General features: G+C 36.7%; 2 protein-coding genes and 1 long non-coding RNA gene across 26 annotated transcripts in view; 2 read left to right on the top strand and 1 right to left on the bottom strand.

Moving 5' to 3' along the window:
- The window catches only part of scrib (scribble planar cell polarity protein), an 81,877-nt gene extending 69,991 nt beyond the window's left edge, over window positions 1-11,886 (top strand). For 15 of the 24 annotated variants that reach the window (XM_008396596.1, XM_008396606.1, XM_008396608.1 and 12 more), the window contains 4 exons: window positions 8-45; window positions 404-478; window positions 5,985-6,036; window positions 10,172-11,886. In XM_008396596.1, the coding sequence (XP_008394818.1) occupies window positions 8-45; window positions 404-478; window positions 5,985-6,036; window positions 10,172-10,302 (296 nt within the window). In that variant the 3' untranslated portion in view covers window positions 10,303-11,886. Of the gene's footprint in view, window positions 1-7; window positions 46-403; window positions 479-3,391; window positions 3,444-3,522; window positions 3,553-5,984; window positions 6,037-10,171 lie in introns of all 24 variants that reach the window. The other 9 variants (XM_008396597.1, XM_008396607.1, XM_017301859.1 and 6 more) reach the window with 5 other exon arrangements.
- Window positions 11,887-12,432: 546 nt separating this feature from the next.
- LOC103456826 (uncharacterized) lies at window positions 12,433-17,302 on the top strand. Its single transcript, XR_532327.1, has 3 exons — window positions 12,433-12,770; window positions 15,557-15,785; window positions 17,264-17,302. It is a non-coding gene; the product is annotated as an uncharacterized LOC103456826 (long non-coding RNA).
- Window positions 13,445-14,298, bottom strand: LOC108165699 (mannose-specific lectin-like). The gene is made up of 3 exons (XM_017301836.1): window positions 14,197-14,298; window positions 13,921-14,030; window positions 13,445-13,824 (listed from the first exon to the last, which is right to left on the bottom strand). The coding sequence occupies exons 2-3, from the start codon at window positions 14,008-14,010 to the stop codon at window positions 13,564-13,566; spliced, it is 351 nt and encodes a 116-aa protein (XP_017157325.1). The 5' UTR covers window positions 14,011-14,030; window positions 14,197-14,298; the 3' UTR covers window positions 13,445-13,563.
- Window positions 17,303-17,786: the final 484 nt, after the last annotated feature.

Below are 17,786 nucleotides of genomic sequence, written 5' to 3' on the forward strand. Positions count from 1 at the left end.
CTGACAGAGCTCAGTCCTCGAGCATTAACCTCTCCAGGCAGACTGGTAAGCATCACCTTTTGATTTTACTCCTCTTCACCCTGTCAGGTTTTCTTGCTTTAACTTGGAGAGCTTCTTTAAATAAAATAAATTTTTTAACGTTAAGTCCAGTTTTTAGAGTTTTAAGATCAAAACCAGGTTCTTCGTTGATGAGCTGGTGAGAGGACATTTCCTACATTGCCATAAATCCACCATCCTGCTTGATGTCAGTAAACTGACACACATTGCTCTCCATCATTTACCTCCGCTGGTTCACCCATTAGCCTCTTTGCCTCCTCTTCCTCTCTATTTTTCCCCCACTCTCCTGTTTTCATCCTCCACCTCTCCCTCGCTTTTTGCTCATCCCTGTTTGCTATCCTTCTAGTCCCTGTCATCAAAGAAGTTTGACTACCGACAGTTTGCCGCCATTCCTTCTTCCAAACCCGTATACGACATTCAGGTATTGGCTGCATGCTCAGCTCCGGGGGGCCGCCGCCCCGTCCCGCCCCGGCCTCCTCCCTCCCTCTTTACCCCCCTGGCTTTCCCTGCTGCCTCCCCTCAAGTTACTGTTGATCAAGAGGCATCAGTGTGGCTGCAGTCTGGGTCGTGGCTCAGTGGTAGACGTGTGGTGCACTAACTTGTACTTTGCAAGGAAAGGAACGTTGAAATAATACTTTCTTTTATATAAAAACATTATCTGTAACCATTCACAGCTTTTTATATTGCTACACTAACTAATCACTACGAAATGGTGAAACTTGCCTGCTGCAGACATGGACTTTCTGAATCCACTAACCTGAATCGGTTATGGCTACAAATTCAGCATCTCACTCACTCTCTCGTTCACTTCCATCCTCCTTGTCCATGCATGGGTCATGACATTTCAGACAGAAGAACTTCTTCTCATCTTCTGGCTCTTTAAAACATCGGTGTCCTCCTTTTTTTGTCATTTTGTTCCCTTATGGACGAGTGAAGCTAATTAGCTTACAGCCAGGAGAGAGTAGGAGACGATTAGAGGTGATTTGATACCATCTAGTGGTCAGAATGTGAACTACATGTGTTTCAGGAAGGCAATGGGCCAACCTCATGGATAAACTCAGTAAATAATCCAAGTTGGGCAATAAAAATATATATTTTTAGGCTCACTAACATCTTCTGCACCTTATATGTTAGAATAGACAATATGTAACCAAAATTCACACTTATTTCTAATTTTAGGTTTGAAGCTTTTTAGCGACGCTAGGCAACTAGGCAAAGGAAATAAGTGACAGTAGTATGAATATGAAATAATTTAGAAATAGTGAATTTATTTCGCTTTTAGAACTTTGCATCTAAGGCAGGAGTGTAAAACTTATTTTTATTTCAGGCCACATTGAGGTCATGAATGGCCAGGTGTGGCAAAATTTACTGATAAAATTACATAAAACTATTAAAATGGAAATAGAAAGTTAAATAATTCGGAATATATTTTTGCATTAATTAATACAGATAAACGCTACTTTGATTTGATGGATAAAAACAATATTTAGACATGCAATGAGCAGGTATGTGCCTGATATTTGTGAAAAGTTGCAAAGAAGAATAAAGCACAGAATTCCCAACATTTATGGATTTATAAATATATTATGGGGACGTTTAATGTCATTCTGGAAATTGTATTAAGTTAAAATAAAACCTCTCTTTAAAAAGCTGTGGTCAATTTTATACAGTTATCTAAAATATATTGAAATTCAGTTCGTTAAACTGATTTATTGTTGGAAAAAATGGGAAAGAAATCCCTGGGACTGTGCAGCAAAGGAAATGTGCAGAACTCAGTTTGATTTAAAACACTAATGATAAAAAAAATCTACTTGACTTGATTTCAGTCTTATTTGAGCAATAGCAGCATCAATAAAATAATCAACATATTGATTTTGAACAGTCTGTCTCATTCCTTAAAGTGGATCTAATTAGCATCATATCCAAATTTATACTACTGGTAGGTGCAATGTACAAATTTTTAATCTTTAAGTAATTTAACATTTGATTGAAAAAACACCTGTAATATTTTTGCACGATTGGGTATAAATTCAGGCATTAAAGGGTTGATAATACTTTCATAATGTCTCCTGTGGAGGAGAGGACGCAGGGGAAACCTGTGGTTGTGCCAGTCTTTGGATCTTATTCGTGTGCGTCTGTCGGTTCCAGCTTTGGGTTCAATGTGGCGTCTGATCTGTTTACAGTGACGTCTGTTTGCATCTTTTAGTTGTAGTACGTTTACATGTTGTATCAGTGTTTATTACGAATGGTTGGTCATTTCTTATCTTAATATAAACTCATAAACTAATGTGTTGGTACCACAAGGTGGCAGTAATGCACCAAATGTATTTCAAGTGGACCTATTAACCAAAATTCACATTTTGCACATTCTTATACTTCCGTTAGGTCTCAAATGCTTGTAAAAACAGCCTAAGCGCTTAAAATAACCACACAGCCAAAAAAAGTTATTTTAACATTAAGTATTTTTATGGGTGTCTGGAAAATGAGCCTTTTCAAAAATCTCCAGAATGTATCCTCACAAATCAGCAGGCACTACGCGGTTACTTAGCAACCCCAGAGAAGCCCATCACGTTACCTAGCAACCCAGCTGAGCTCCAGCATGTTTGGTCAGCTGGTTTTGCCGCTGTATGTACAATGGCTGCTGGAAGTGTTTTGTTGTTGACTTGCCTCCAGAAACCACTTGCTGCATCCTTGTTAGTTGTGCAGGAAGCCCCACTTCTGCTCTTCAAGGATATACAATTGTATAATTGGGCATCTGCTTGCAGCCATTTTGACACATGAGTGTAAAGGTTGAGTTGGGGGGGCGTGGCCAGCAGCAGCTTATTTAGATTTAAAGTGACAAGACGCCCTAAAACATCTTTCTGAAAGGAGCTCAAAACAGGCAGAACTGATCAGACTGAAATCTCATTGTCTAAGAATGATCATGTTTTGTTCAACCCATGGGCCGATCCTAACCTGTTCAAGGAAGCATAATATGCCAGAAACATGAAGGAATTATTTTGTTATATTTCTGCGCCTTCCAGTTTACTGCAGGTTAAAACTCTGAGCATCAACAAGCTAAAGTAGGAACTGACTTGATGCTGCGTTGTTTGGTGCCTACTGTTGTTCTCCGTGGACGATATTAACACATCGACTTCTACATCGATTCTCCTTTATGCGTTTCTGGTGGGAGTGGGGTTGTGGTAGAGTAGATAATCTTCTGAAGGTTCAGTGACGGGTCGCTACTCTGCCAGCTCCTCTACTCAAACGGTGAAGGATTACTGTGGGAAATAGGCTTTTAAAGCATTTTACCACCACCTCCCTGTTATTCATTGAAGCCTGTTTTTTTCCCCAGACCCCTGACGCAGCAGAGGAAGTGCAATACATCGACTCCTCCAGTAATGCTGGTATGTACGGTTTCATTTTGCACTGAAACGGACTTCAAAAACTGTTTTACCTCAACCTGTTCTATTCCCTTTAATTCAGGTAACGACCAGGACTAAGCAGCTCCTATTGGTAGGATCCTGTGTGCATGTGTGTGTTGGCTGGATGTGTGAGGGGAGTTTGTACGTGTCGGTCTAACCTGCAAGTTGTGTGGCAAAGCTTGGGTTCAGGTTCTTCTGCTTCTGCTATCCTGGTCTGCAAAATGTATGTCGGGTCAGAACCATCGCCAGGTGGCTCTGAAGACTTCAAGTCTTTCTTTCAAGAAACTGCAGTTTATGTTAGTACTGCAATCTTTTCAGTTAAAGTGTCTATTTAGTTGCTTTATTTGGGTAAAATAGTTTATTTAGCTGCTTTATTTATTTATTTTGTTTTTTTGAACGGAGAAAAGAAACTCGAGAAGAAAAAAATAAGTTAAAACAAATTATCATGCCCAAGTGACATGCAATTTTATATTATCTGTTCGAAAAGGAGCAGGTAGAAGATACAATATCTTATAATGTCCTTCCCTTTTCATACTCATCAGTTTACAATCAATTACATGTTGAAACACCAAAACGACACAAATTCTTTCCACCTTACATGATATTTAAATCTCACATCTTTAGATGTACGATTATTTAAACACTTTTTATATAATTAATAGCATTTCTAGACTTTAAAACACTCATCTTATAAAACATATTTCCCAATAAGATCCTTTTTAAGCTGGTTTATATTTGTACTTTTTTTGAACTCATCATTCAATCCATTAAAAAAATTTTGTACGACGCTAACAACTGTAAATTTATTTTGTATGTATTCCCCCAAACTTCCACACAATATGTTAAATGTGTTACAATGAGTGTCTTATGCAGAATAAACAAAGATTTATAGTCCAGGACAAAACTAATTCCCCTCAGAACAGCAACACTTTTGGCTAGTTTAGATCTTACTAGGCAAATATGTGATTTCCAGCTAAATTTATCATCTAATATGACACCCAAGAATTTTATTTTGTGGACTCGTTGTAAATTAACACTGTCAATAGTTATTTTAATTGCATTATTTTCTTGTTTTTTACAGTTTCTGAATATCATGAATTTAGTTTTATCTACATTTAGCGGTAATTTATTGTTTTTGAATCAATGTTGTAGTTTTTTCATTTCAGTATTGACCACCTCTGAGAGTTGTTAAATGAGAAGATACTTGTATCATCTGCAAATATAATGTATTTTAATACTTTGACTATGTCATTTATATACAAATTGAATAATTTAAGTCCCAACTCTGATCCCTGCGGAATCCCACAAGTTATGTTTAGTAAATCTGATTTCTGATTATCTAATTCTACAAATTGTTTCCTTTGTCCAATGTAGCTTCTAAGCCAGTTCAATGCCACCCCTCTAATTCCATACCTTTCCAGTTTTTTTGGTAAGATGTTATGATTGATGGTATCAAAAGCTTTTTCGAGATCTAGAAATATACCAATTGCAAATTTCCTTTTATCCATACTGTCCATTTCTTCTGTTAACGCCATCAGTGCCATTGAAGTTGATCTGTTTTCTCTAAAGCCATATTGACAATCTGTCAGAATTAGTGATGGGTCCGGCAACACCGATGCGTCGTCGCATGTGTCAAGCCTATAGACCAAAACCCGTGTCGGTGCGCTTATTGCTTTCAGCAAGTCACGTGACCGATACAGGAACTGTTTCGAAATTACACTGACGCACCAAACTGTGTTTATAAGGAAGCGAATCTGTCAACGGGATGCATAATTTGCCAAATGAATTCTTAATCTTTTACTGGGCAGCGTGAATTATGGAGCAGCCTCAAGGCAAACGAGGCTGCTCCACAGTGTGGGACCATTTTGATCTTACATCGGAAAATAAGGTGTTTGTTTCCATTTCGTTGTTGTTTCATCAGGTTCTTTTCAGTTTCTACTTGATCTATCCGAATCCAAAACCAGCTGAAATTGACTCTTAGTTTACTTTCATATTATGTTCTGCAGGTTAAGTGTCGCATATATTTGACAGAAATGTCTTATTTAAATAAATCCACCTCCTCAATGTTGAGGCAGTATGAGGCCAGGCATGAGAATGAAGTCCCAGATACACCTAGAAAAACTCAGATATACAGCCATTCTACAAATTACTGTTGCATTTTATAAATGATTTCATATAAATGTATTGTCTACTTCATTTTTTCTGCAACAGGAGAAGTTCTGTCCAAAAAGCATAACAGACTAAATTTCTAAATTTTGGAAAAACATATTTTTTTAATAAAAATTTGTACAAAACAAAAAACACAATCCACAAGCATCATCATTCCAAACACATTCACTTAAATTTTCACTTTATGGTACATGTTCATATTATTTATGGAGTGTATCTAAGAATATCACACATATTTTTTATTTAACTGAAGATATGACATAATACAATACATAATATACAACAAAATACAAAGACTTGAATCTTATTGTATGCTGTATGCTCTTGTTCATTGAAGCCTGTTTTTTTCCCCAGACCCCTGATGCAGCAGAGGAAGTGCAATACATCGACTCCTCCAGTAATGCTGGAGGAGTCGGAGGAGTAGTGACACAGTGATACTGTCACTACTCTACCTGTTGGGATTTTTTTTAATGTCCAGCAGGTGTCAGTATTGAGTGACACAGTATCAATACAGTTTTGCTATGGGGTCGAAACGATACAAGGCGCCTCATCTACCCATCACTAGTCAGAATGTTTTGCTTTTCAATAAAATTATCCAACCTTTTTCTAGTATTTTAGAAAATTATAGACACAGGTCTATAATTATTAAAAATATGCTTATTTCCAGATTTAAATAGGGGAATAACCTTTGCAATTTTCATTGTATTTGGAAATGTTCCAGTTAGGAATGACACGTTGCAGATGTAAGTCAGTGGGTCTGCAATATCATCAATTATCTTCTTAATAAGTGACATGTTAATTTCATTCCAGTCCATTGACTTTTTTATTGTTACATTGATTAACTATTTCCTTAATTTCTATTTTGTCTACAGGTTTCAGGTATATAGATGATGTATTTCATTTTATACAATTTTTCAGACCGTCCCCATCCTGTAGGTTTAAGTCATTTATTTGTTCTGATAACTTAGGCCCTACATTTACAAAATATTCATTAAATTCATTCAATATCCCAACTATTTCATTCAGGGTTTGTCATTATAGATAAAGTATTCAGGGTGAGTATTATAGGAAGAATTCTTTCTTATCAAGCTATATAAAGTTTTCCAAATTCCTTTAATATTTTGTTTGTTTTCTTCTAATATTTTAGAATAATATTCTTTTTTGCATTTTCTCATAATAGTAGTTAATTCATTTTTTTATAAGTTTTATATTTTTGCTCTCCTTCAAACGTTTTATATTTTATAAATTGTTTATATAGATTATTTTTTTATATGAATTTTGTAAGCCTTTAGTAATCCATTAGTAATCCTTTAGTATCTTTGTGTTTTTGCCTGTATTTAAAAGATACAGTTGGACAGTTTTTATCATAAAATGCTTTAAATATTTTGATAAGTATCTCAAAAGCTTTGTCAATATTTTTTTCTTCATACAACACTTTCCAGTTCTGTGATTGTAAATCATTTCTTAATGCTCTTATTGAGTCTTCTGACATTATTCTTTTGTAAATAATGTTGGTGCCCTCATTTATTTTTCTGGAAACCTCTTCTAGGATAACAAACACTGGCAGATGGTCACTGATATCATTTATAAGAAGTCCACTTCTCAATTTACTTTCCATGTAATTAGTAAATATATTGTCAATCAGGGTTGAACTGTGTGTTGCTATTCTACTTGGTTTAGTAGTTAGTAAATATAAACCTAAACTGTGCATAGTATCAATAAAGTTAGCTGTACTTTTAACCTTGTTTGGATTCAACATGTCAATATTAAAGACTCCACAGATGAAAATGGCCTTTTGATAAATCTTAGCAAACAATGTTTCCATGTAATTTGTAAGGACTTCAGTGTCAGATGCTGCTGCTCTGTACACACAGCTGACTATGATATTTTTCTGCTTCTCAAACTGGATTTCAATAGTAATGCATTCCATCACATCATCACCTGACACTGACATATTTTCTACCACCTTGTATTTTAGTTCATTATTTATGTACAAAGCTACACCTCCCCCTTTTTCTTCTTGCTGTTTATATAATTGAACTCATACCCCCTCAGTGGGAAGTTTGCTCCTTTCTCAGAGGTGAGCCAGTTTCTGATATTGCTATGACGCTGAAGGACTTTTTTAGTTGATATAAATACTCTTTGATGTTTTCAGAATTAGCATAAAGGCTGCGGCTGTTGAAGTGAATAATTGACGTTTTTTAAATCTGAATTAAAGCTTTGGCTATAGTTATCATACACAAATAATCAAGAAAATTGTTGTCTGGATCAATATCTGTTTCTATATTCATGTGTATATTTTTGATTTATTACTGGATTTCAGAAAGTTGAAGTCGCCTGGTTGTCTTGTTTCACTTATATATTTATCCAGCTCTTCCATTTGTCTGATGATCAGTACCTTGGCTTCCTCCGGTGAACCAGTTTGAGGTCCATGTTGACTGTATTTTCTTTTGTTTTCTGAGAAAACGTGCTCGTCTTGCTATATCTGCATTAATTTTTGTAAGATGTTCATTTACATGGATCCTTTTAATTTCCTCCCTTGCTTTAGGAGTGCATGTTTATGTTTCCTGTTTATAAATCACATTAGAATGGCCGGTTTAACTCATTAGTTTTTTTGTGGAAGAGGATGACAAGCTTCAATGCCATTATTATCAACGATGATGCCCTTATTACTGAAGAATGTTATTACCTGTTTTTCAAGAGATCCTTGATCTTCATCCCTTTCTTCAGTAGTGTTTGCCTCTGTCACAGCCTGGGCATATGATCGTGGCTTGGTTTCCAACCCACTAATTACAACATCATTCATTTGACTATATTGTTCTAAATCAGCCACACAATGTTCCAGGAAGGCTAGTTGCTTGTCTTTCTGTACATTCTGTCTCTTCACTTCTTTAACCTCCCCCATTAAGTTCATTATAAGTTTTTGTTGCTATAAGATTTTTGCTATCTAATCAGAAGTAAAATCCAAGAATTTCTTTATCTCCTCAAACTCTTCCTCTGTCATAGATCAGCTTTGCTTCATATTTCTTTTCGACATTTCCCTTTATTCTGAACAAAAGCTGTAGCTTTTTGTCAGGCATTGCAGGCCCAGATCAGGTGTTGTAGCAGCAGATCAGGTGTTGTAGCAGCAGATCAGGTGTTGTAGCAGCAGATCAGGTCATTCATTCGACTTACATGTAAGTTGAACATGGAAGCAGCAGCTCAGGTGTTGTAGCAGCGGATCAGGTGTTGTAGCAGCGGATCAGGTGTTGTAGCAGCGGATCAGGTCATTCATTCGACATACATGTAAGTTGAACATGGAAGCAGCAGCTCAGGTGTTGTAGCAGCAGATCAGATGTTGTAGCAATTTTACCCAATTTTATTTGAGTAAAGTCGTCTAGCTGTTTGAATTGAGTAAAGTCGTCTATTTAACTGCTTTATTTGCAACGAAGATTTGACCAGTTTATAGAGACACACCAGTTATTGTTCTTCTAATGACCAGATTCCAGCTTCAGATCAACTTTTACTGGCAACAACCTTGATGAACTGTCAAACACAACAGAGATGCTGAAAATGTCTTTTTTCTTTAATTACTTCCACACTAAAGAGTGTTTGAAGCACATTTAAAGTGGTTAAATTTGCCTACTAACGCATCTGTATTGTGTTTGTATTGGATTTAAGCCGGACGAGGTCTCAGTACTTGATTAACTGCATGGATTTGTTTTAAGATTGAACTAATAATTAATGAAAGGTCTTTTATGTTGTCCCTTAAATGGCTTCAGGATCCTTTGGACTCGTGTAGAAATGCACAGATATGAAAGTCCAGTCTGCTTTAATCAAGCTAGTTTGTTTTCCTAGAAAGTCCAGTTTGTTTGGAGAGGAATGAATGAACAACCGAACTTTGATTGGTCCAAAAAAAGTTAACTCTGGTCCCCCTAATAACCCAGGTCTCTGTTCTGTTAAAGCGAACTCTGGCACGTTTTGAATGCATATGTCCTGTTTGCAGTTTTTTTTTTTGTTTTTCACACAAAAGTTCCGAACTGGAACCTTTGTTGCAAAACTAATCTGATGGACGCTGGACAAGATTATTGTTGTGCAAAATGGAGTTAGCTCATCACCGAAGTTATTTAATTCTAAATTGGTATCTCAATGTAAAACATGTTGCAGCAGTACAGATGTCCTGAACGCCACAGTTCACTTTTATAAAGATTTTTTTCAAAGAACTGTGCACCAGTCTGATGGTTGAATGACGCAAATAACTATTAAAAACAAATGTTTTTGTTGTTGCGCTCCTATGGCTACAATTAACTCGATAAAAAATTACTATTAAAAACAGAACAGGAACCTTAAAGTGGGACCTGAATAAATCTAGCTGTCCTCTCTGGAGCATGTAAGCAGAAATTACTTGAAATCTGGGTTTTCTCACTGCTGATTCTGCCGTTTTCTAGCTGCTGCTGCTCAGCGTGGGGTGCGTCTTGCAGGTTTCAGGGCGGTTTCTACGCAGCTGTTTAACAAAATGACACGTTTAAAAGGTATTTTTGTGTTGCTTTGTGTTTCTGCAGGGCACGGCCCCGAAGTGGAGGCTCCCGCCCCGATGCCCACCACCTCGGCCCTGGAGGAGATGGCCCTCTACAGCAACAAACGCAAACTGAGGCAGGGCCGCCGCAGCCTGGAAGCCGCTGTGCCGACGTAACACAACCAAAACGTTAACCCAGAGAGGTCGCCTCTCCAAATATAACCACTGCAAAGACTCTGAAGCTTTTAGTTGCCACATAGATACTCACTTATATCCTGCGTGCCAGTCTTGCCTTTATAGTCTGTGGGTGAGTCGGTGAGCTCCGTATCTGGACGGGACGAGTCGGTGTGGTTAGCTAGGATTGCTACTTGCAGATGAATTATTTTCTTAAATCTCCTGTTTGCCTCGTAGATCAGATCTATTTTAACTTGAGGGTGATCAAAGTTTTTAGTTTTCTTTAGTTTTTCATTTCTGCACCATTGTGATGTCGCTGTTATGAAAAAAAAAGCATAGTGGAAACAGGAAATGAGAAGAAATGGGTTATAGTTTTACTAACTTCAGCGATTAGATTGTAAAGTGTCTGTTTTTAATGATTTGTGGTGTAAATATTAACTGAGGAGGGAACAGCTTGCTACCTTCACCATCTTATATGGTGGAAAATCTTTTCTCTTGAAGCACATATCATTTATTCACTGCCACTGTATCATAATTTATTATCATTTTAGACAAATCGAAGGCCTTCATTCTACATTTTCAACCATTTTAAACTCAAGATGATTTCCTAATACTCATCTGCATATCACTACTTATATTTACTTTATAAAAACACTTAAATCACAAGGGGAATTGTTGCAAACACGATTTAAATGTTTGGACGAACGTGTCTACTTGCTGTTCATCCCTGCAGCCTCTGTTCAGACTAACCCTCGTTACATTCCCCTACAGAGAGGACAACTACACTGGACACAGCAGCAGCAGATACTCCCCAAATGAGAGTATTAGTACTTGGGATCATGCATTTTATCATTTATCAATGGTACTTGCCCTTTTAAGGGTATTGTGTGTTTTTGTATTTTTATTTTTAAATCAATGTGAACCATTAATGCTACCCTAGCATCTTTTGCGTTATCTGGCTTTTTTTTTTTAACCACAGTGATGTGAAAGGTAGCAGGGAGTTTTATTTTTCCAACTATGGTTAACTTAAATCTGATGCCACTGAAAAAAATCATTTATCGTGTGAATAATGTACAAAAACTGTAAGGAAGAAGAGAAAATATGGGTTGGAAACTGAGCCTGTCTGGACTGCTGAAGCATCTGGGTGAGGTTGACGCTTGGTGTTGGGATGCTCTCCATGTAAACTGGGAGAGCTGCAAAACATTCTGCAGAATCACAGCATCGTAGCATTTTGTTAATTTAATCTAGGGTCTATGATTACTTTTCCATGTTGCTCTCACTGACTGAAATTCAGTTTATCATTTGCTGTTTGTTTTTTCTTTTTTTTATTTGTAGGCAACTACCTTTTTTTTTTCAGAAGAGTTTCACTACATTGATGCCGTGTTTTTATGTTTTCTGTGTTTTATTTTTGTCTCAAGTTCTTTTTGGGGGATTTAACTTGCTAACAGGCCAGAGGGTGTGGGGTCAGATGTCCTAGGGTCAAGGGTTATAGATCATATAAGACTGTAACTAGTGAATTTGTACAACCAAAGAAGTCTATTTTGTGGTTCAGGAATAATAAATTTTACTTTTCATTTAAGAAGCTAATCCAGTCTGTTGTCGTTTGTGCTTGAACATTTGAAACAGAACGTATATAAAATTACATTTTGTTCCCATGAAAAACACAAGCTTTTTATTTCTCCTTACAATAATAAATCTAACTGAACTTTTCCTTGTTTATGGTCAATCTCAAAACCATAAACAGGAAGACCATGCGTTCAATCCAGCTAAATATCACGTTTAGAAGTACCAATGTTCAACCACCTTTTTTGTTGTTTTAAAGCAACTTAATTTGCTTTCTAAAATGTCTGCCTCAGGAAGTTATTTTAAAGAATCCCAATTTTTTTGTTTTTAAATTTTAAAATAAAAGACGGATACGTTTCCTGCAGTTGGATGTTTGAGTAATTGAAAATGACTATGAAAGGTACAAGAAAAATAATCTGAAACAATATCAATGTAATATTCTAAAATATTAATTTATTACACGACAAAAACTGCTTAAAGCATAATTTATTAAATTTATATTTAAATTGATCTCACTTTCAGTTCGTGTCATATGAAGTTCCCCTTCACCCCCTTAAATCTGAACCGGAAGTCATCTGCGTCTCTCAACCGCCATCTTGGTTAGCAAGCGTATCGTGAAGCTTTGATTCATGGCTTTAAGACCAACAAAAAGAAAGTATATTGACACATTTGACCAATGAAGAAGACAAATATATCGACAAAATCACCAGTATGATGATGGAAACATGTCAGAATGTGGACAAGCTGCCTCCAATCTCCTACTGTGACACACAGTTCACTACTTGGTGAACAGGAAGAGCGCTTACAACATGGAGGAGCCTCGCATCCTGAAATCCATGCACGAATAAAATCGATATTTAAACGGCTTTGGAAAGGACGTGCGAACTCTTCACGTAAATAAGGTTCTGGTGAGTAGCAGAGTAACATATATACGAGTACGTAGGCTACATGTCCGTCTTAGCTTGTAGATAAAAGCTACTTAAGCTAAGATAATGTTGCTAGTTCGGCAGTATAGTAAATGCCACCAACATTTATATTGCATAGAAATTATCGAGTAATACTTATAAACTTAGTGTTTATAAGTAAACACTAAGTTTAAGTGTTTAGCTTATAGTTAGAAACGAGGCGAGAGCTAGTTCTAAACTTGTGGCTGTATTGTCATAGCAACTGTCATGGCAGTTGGATACCTACAAAGATGGCTGTCAGCTACAAAGTTTCCGGAACTATGTATGTAATAGATGGGGCTTCTGGGTTCACCAGCATTATTTCTGCCACATACAAGAATATTAAGAGCGATTATATTACTTTCTTCAAAATCAGAAGTTTAAAAAGATGTTAAGGTATGTGGGAAAACCCATAAAATTATTTATTGACTTCGTAAGAGTCTGAGAGAAGTGAGGCACAAGATGCTTAAGGTAATGCCTCAAATTATCTGCTTTCTTGTGCTACGACATGGAAATAACTGATGTAAAGACATCAGGAAGGAATTTTGGACTTAAACTAGTTTAGTTCGAGCTTTGATAAATGTTAGGGTTGACCTGAATGCACCACATTGATCTGGTCAAGCAAAAAAGACAAAAGATTTAAGCTTTTAAAAGAGTTTTTATTTCAGCTTTAAAACCAGTGTCATGTTGTGTTTAAATGAAAAGTAAACTATTTTAAGCATTGGTGACTGACCCTAAGATCACATTCAATGTTGCATTATTTGTTTCCTTTGGATATGGTAGAGTTCCACATTTCCTGGTTATCCTGGTGCAAACGCAATACGCCCTCATCGGTTAGATGAAGACGGCAAACATGGTTGCCTTGTTTATATGTGCCGGTGGCCCATTTAGGCTGGTTATTGTCGTTGTACATGACCAGGTCGCAGTCGGCCTGCATGATCAGGCGGGTCACATCAGATCCGTTGGTATCTGAGGCCCAGGTTGACTTCCAGCCGTAGATGACAAAGTTTCCGTCATCCTGCAAGTGCAATCAGATTCATTTCAATGCAATGCTAGAGACTGATACTGAAACTGGGTGAAGTGAACTTAAAATGGGAACAGCTGAGCTATTTACCTGGAAGACTGCCTTCCATTGTCCGTTGTTGGACATGAGATAGTCACCCTTACGGAGCTCATCGTTCTTTGACAGGTAGTTTTTGCTCATCTTTCTAAAACAAGTTGGATCTTTCCAAAGCAAATAATATGAATTTTAATATTCAGGAAGTCAGTACCTTTCCTTCAGTGTCACTTCAAAAATAAAATCTGTTAGTTTAGACATGATACTGAGAACTTTCAAAAATAATCTGTTTTCAGACCGAACATTATTACATTACACATCATAAGTACTTACGGTCGTGAATGTTCAACTGGAATCTGTCTCTGCAGAAGTGGAGGGATAGTCGTCGTTCAGAGCCCAGCGTATTTATACCCTCTGAAATGTGGGTGGAGTGAATGTCACATTCCTTCTCTTGTCATGTTTTTTTCACACTTTATTGCTCATATTTCAGACACCTGTAGACCGGTTGCAAAAAAGATAAGAAATTTCATCTCTGAGTTACCACATTGCCATAATACAAAGACTGAAACGAATGGGTGCGTTCCTACCAAACTTCTTCCTTCTTCTCACTTTTTGCTTGAATTCAGAATTTGTCAGTAAGAAGTTTTTTAAATGTACAGAGCTTATGATTTTAAATTATAAAATGTAACTGTAGGCCACAGATGTACTGTGTTTTGTGTCATTATTTCATGGAGCTCAGTTTTGGAAACAACATATTCGACTTTCCTGTTTTTTCACCAGGGCTGAATTTCAGTCTGTGTTGTTGAAACTGTAGAAATTAAAATCTTTTTATAGAGCAAACTATTTTCTGTTTTAAAAAAAACACAATTTATATTGAACTATAATCTAAAACTTACCTAGATAAAGTACAATGATGCTTAAATTCGGATTAAATTGGAGGAAGTAGAACTGTCAGAGGGTAATTGATTGTAACTTTTTAATAAAGCGATGAAACCAAATATACATTACACTTTCATGTTTGGAAAAAAATGACACTATCAAACAATTATGAAAATCAAATCAAAATCAAATTTTATTTGTATAGCACATTTCCGCAGCAAGACATTTCGTTGTGTTGATGCATTTTGACCTGCTTCACCCCACGTGCTTCAATTTCCCCCGCAGCACGCAAACTTCCCCATTCACTCAGTGCGTTATAGTTCCACATCGCTTAGGATTTGTTGCTGCGCGTTTGCGCAGTGTGAAGGAAAGAGGAGACCAGCTGCACAGGCAGGCTGCGAAGTGAGATGCAGGTGATCGGTTTGTGTGATCAGCAACAAGAGACCGTGATCACCGATCATACACTTTTTCACGGAAATTGGCCGATTATGATCGGTGGCCAATCGATCGGCACACCTCTAGTTTAAGGCAGTTTTTAAAATCTTTTCTTTGTGTATTTAAGTTTTTATTGCCACTGGCCCAAACCACAAAGAGGAAGACGACAGGAAGTGGTTGGAGGATTATTGCGCTGCATGTTTTTTTTAATGACGATTCATTTGAACAAACTTATTCATGTGATTTTAATTTTTTCTCCATTTAATGGAAACACTGCAACTACAAAATTGTGCTTTTTGATAGGGAAATATTGACAATGTTTTTCATATATTTGTAATGGAAAGGCAGCTAATTTCAGGTAAACTTTTCTCTTTCAAAGGTTTCCCCTCAATCATTTATCAAGAGTAACAAGAACCTGCTGCAAGTTCCTTTCTGACATTTTAAGGTTTTTGGAGACTTCAGTTCTGCATCTTCCAGTCTGCTCTCAGGATCAACTTACTTGGACACAAAGAAAACAATTTTCTATACATACAGATGAAATCAGTATGTATCACCACCATGATAATGACTGTAAGAGTCCGAGATAAGTGAGGCACAAGATGCTTAAGGTAATGCCTCAAATTTCTCTGCTTTCTTGTGCTACACCATGGAAATAACTGATGTAAAGACATCAGGAAGGAATTTTGGACTTAAACTAGTTTAGTTCGAGTTTTGATAAATGTTCAGATACCTGAGTGCACCACATTGATCTGGTCAAACAAAAAAGACAAAAGATTTAATCTTTTAAAAGAGTTTTTATTTCAGCTTTAAAACCAGTGTCATGTTGCGTTTAAACAAAAAGCAAACAATTTTAAGCATTGGTGCTTGATCCAAAGATCACATTCAATGTTGCATTATTTGTTTCCTTTGGATTTGGTAGAGTTCCACATTTCGTAGTTATCCTGGTGCAAACGCAGTATGCACTCATCGGTCAGATGAAGACAGCAAACATGGTTGCCTTGTTTATATGTGCCGGTGGCCCATTTAGGCTGGTTTCTGTTGTTGTACATGACCAGGTTGCAATCGGCCTCCATGATCATTCTTATGTTGATGTTTGGATATTTTCTTTGGGACAAACTGGTTGCCATCAAGGTTCAATTTCAAATGTATTGGGTTTTGATGTCCACTGTAGTGGTCACATCATATTTCAAAAATAAAAACTCTGGTGGGGGCTGGAGTGCCTATGTAAAAATTTATTGTTTTCCAGAAAGCACAATCAAATAACCCTCTCTGGGTTCTTCACAGAACAAAAGTCAGGAAATAAATAATAACACTATTAATGAAATAAATAATAACAAATAACCCTTTTTGGGTTCTTCACAGAAAAAATCCAGGAAGGATTACAGTCGGTATTTTCCCAACTATGAGCCACAACCCTAAAGTTTTTTTTTTTTTTTTAAACCAGTAAGCCGCATATAAGCTGCAGATATCTCTGCCGCTCCAGGTTTTCCACAACGATGCAGCAGAGGGGGGCGGACACCCAACATATGAGTCATAACAGGTCAAGTGAATATCACATTTATTACGGTTGAAAAAGAAAAAATTGCCAAGATGAGATTTAACTGAACTGATTACGGTAGTTTCTGAACGGTAACTGTAACAGTAAAAGTGCTGATCATTCGTGTCTGCTACTAGCATGCGCTAAATGAAAATGGGCGCCTTCTTCTTCTTTAGATTTCAATGGCAGCTTGCATCCATTATTGTTGCACTATTGTCATCTAATGGATCCTAATATCTATACCTCAAATTCTCATAATGATCCCAGTATTATTAAAAAAAAAAAAAACGAAAAATCTTCTTTTTCCCCTCAATGCTATTTATCTGATCAACCACATTCTCAAATTTCAATTCCCTATTAAAACCTAATTCTGTTTTAATGGGTATTCTTTTATTTTCAATTTTGACTTCCAATGATTCACTTCCTGCTAAAGAGCCCCTTGGTGGTTGAAGAAAAATTCACATATAAACGGCTTATATTCTGGAAAATAAATCTGTTCTAAATAAAAATAAATGAAAAAAAATCTGAAAGCTCTCTGGTATTGTTCAGGGGGCTGGACCAAATGTGGAGGCGGCCCGCAGGCCGTAGTTTGGGGACCACTGGATTACATGATCAACAACCAAAGGTTGCCACTGGCCCAAACCACGAAGAAGAAGAATACAGGAAGTGGTTGGAGGATCATGCGCTGCATGTGAAAAAACTTAGTCGTGTAATTAAATTTTTTTTCTCCATTTAATGGAAACACTGCAATTGTGAAATTGTGTTTTTTGACACTAGCAGAATATTGACAAAGTTTTGCACATATTTGTAAAGGAAATGCAGCTATTGTCCGGTAAACATTTCTCTTTCAAAGGTTTCCCCTCGATCATTTATCAACAGTAACAAGAACCTGCTGGAAGTTCCAATCTGACATTTTAAGGTTTTTACAGACTTGGACCAAGCAGCTATGCTAACACTAGAAGTCCCTTTGAAAAAGTAATTTAAAATGCAATTTTTTAAATCTTTTTTTAGTTTATTTAATTTTTTCTCCCATGTTAAAGTTGATATTAAATATCCAGGTGGATTCAAAGAT

This window comes from Poecilia reticulata, linkage group LG20 (genome assembly GCF_000633615.1).
Source record: "Poecilia reticulata strain Guanapo linkage group LG20, Guppy_female_1.0+MT, whole genome shotgun sequence".
NCBI classification, from domain to species: Eukaryota; Metazoa; Chordata; class Actinopteri; order Cyprinodontiformes; family Poeciliidae; genus Poecilia; species Poecilia reticulata.

Bases quoted from the DNA above. Each gene is read 5' to 3' on its own strand.
- LOC108165699 (XM_017301836.1), bottom strand. From the start codon at position 14,010: ATGAGCAAAAACTACCTGTCAAAGAACGATGAGCTCCGTAAGGGTGAC. The intron at 13,825-13,920 runs GTAAATAGCTCA...TTGCACTTGCAG, and splicing joins AATGGAAGGCAGTCTTCCAG to GATGACGGAAACTTTGTCAT.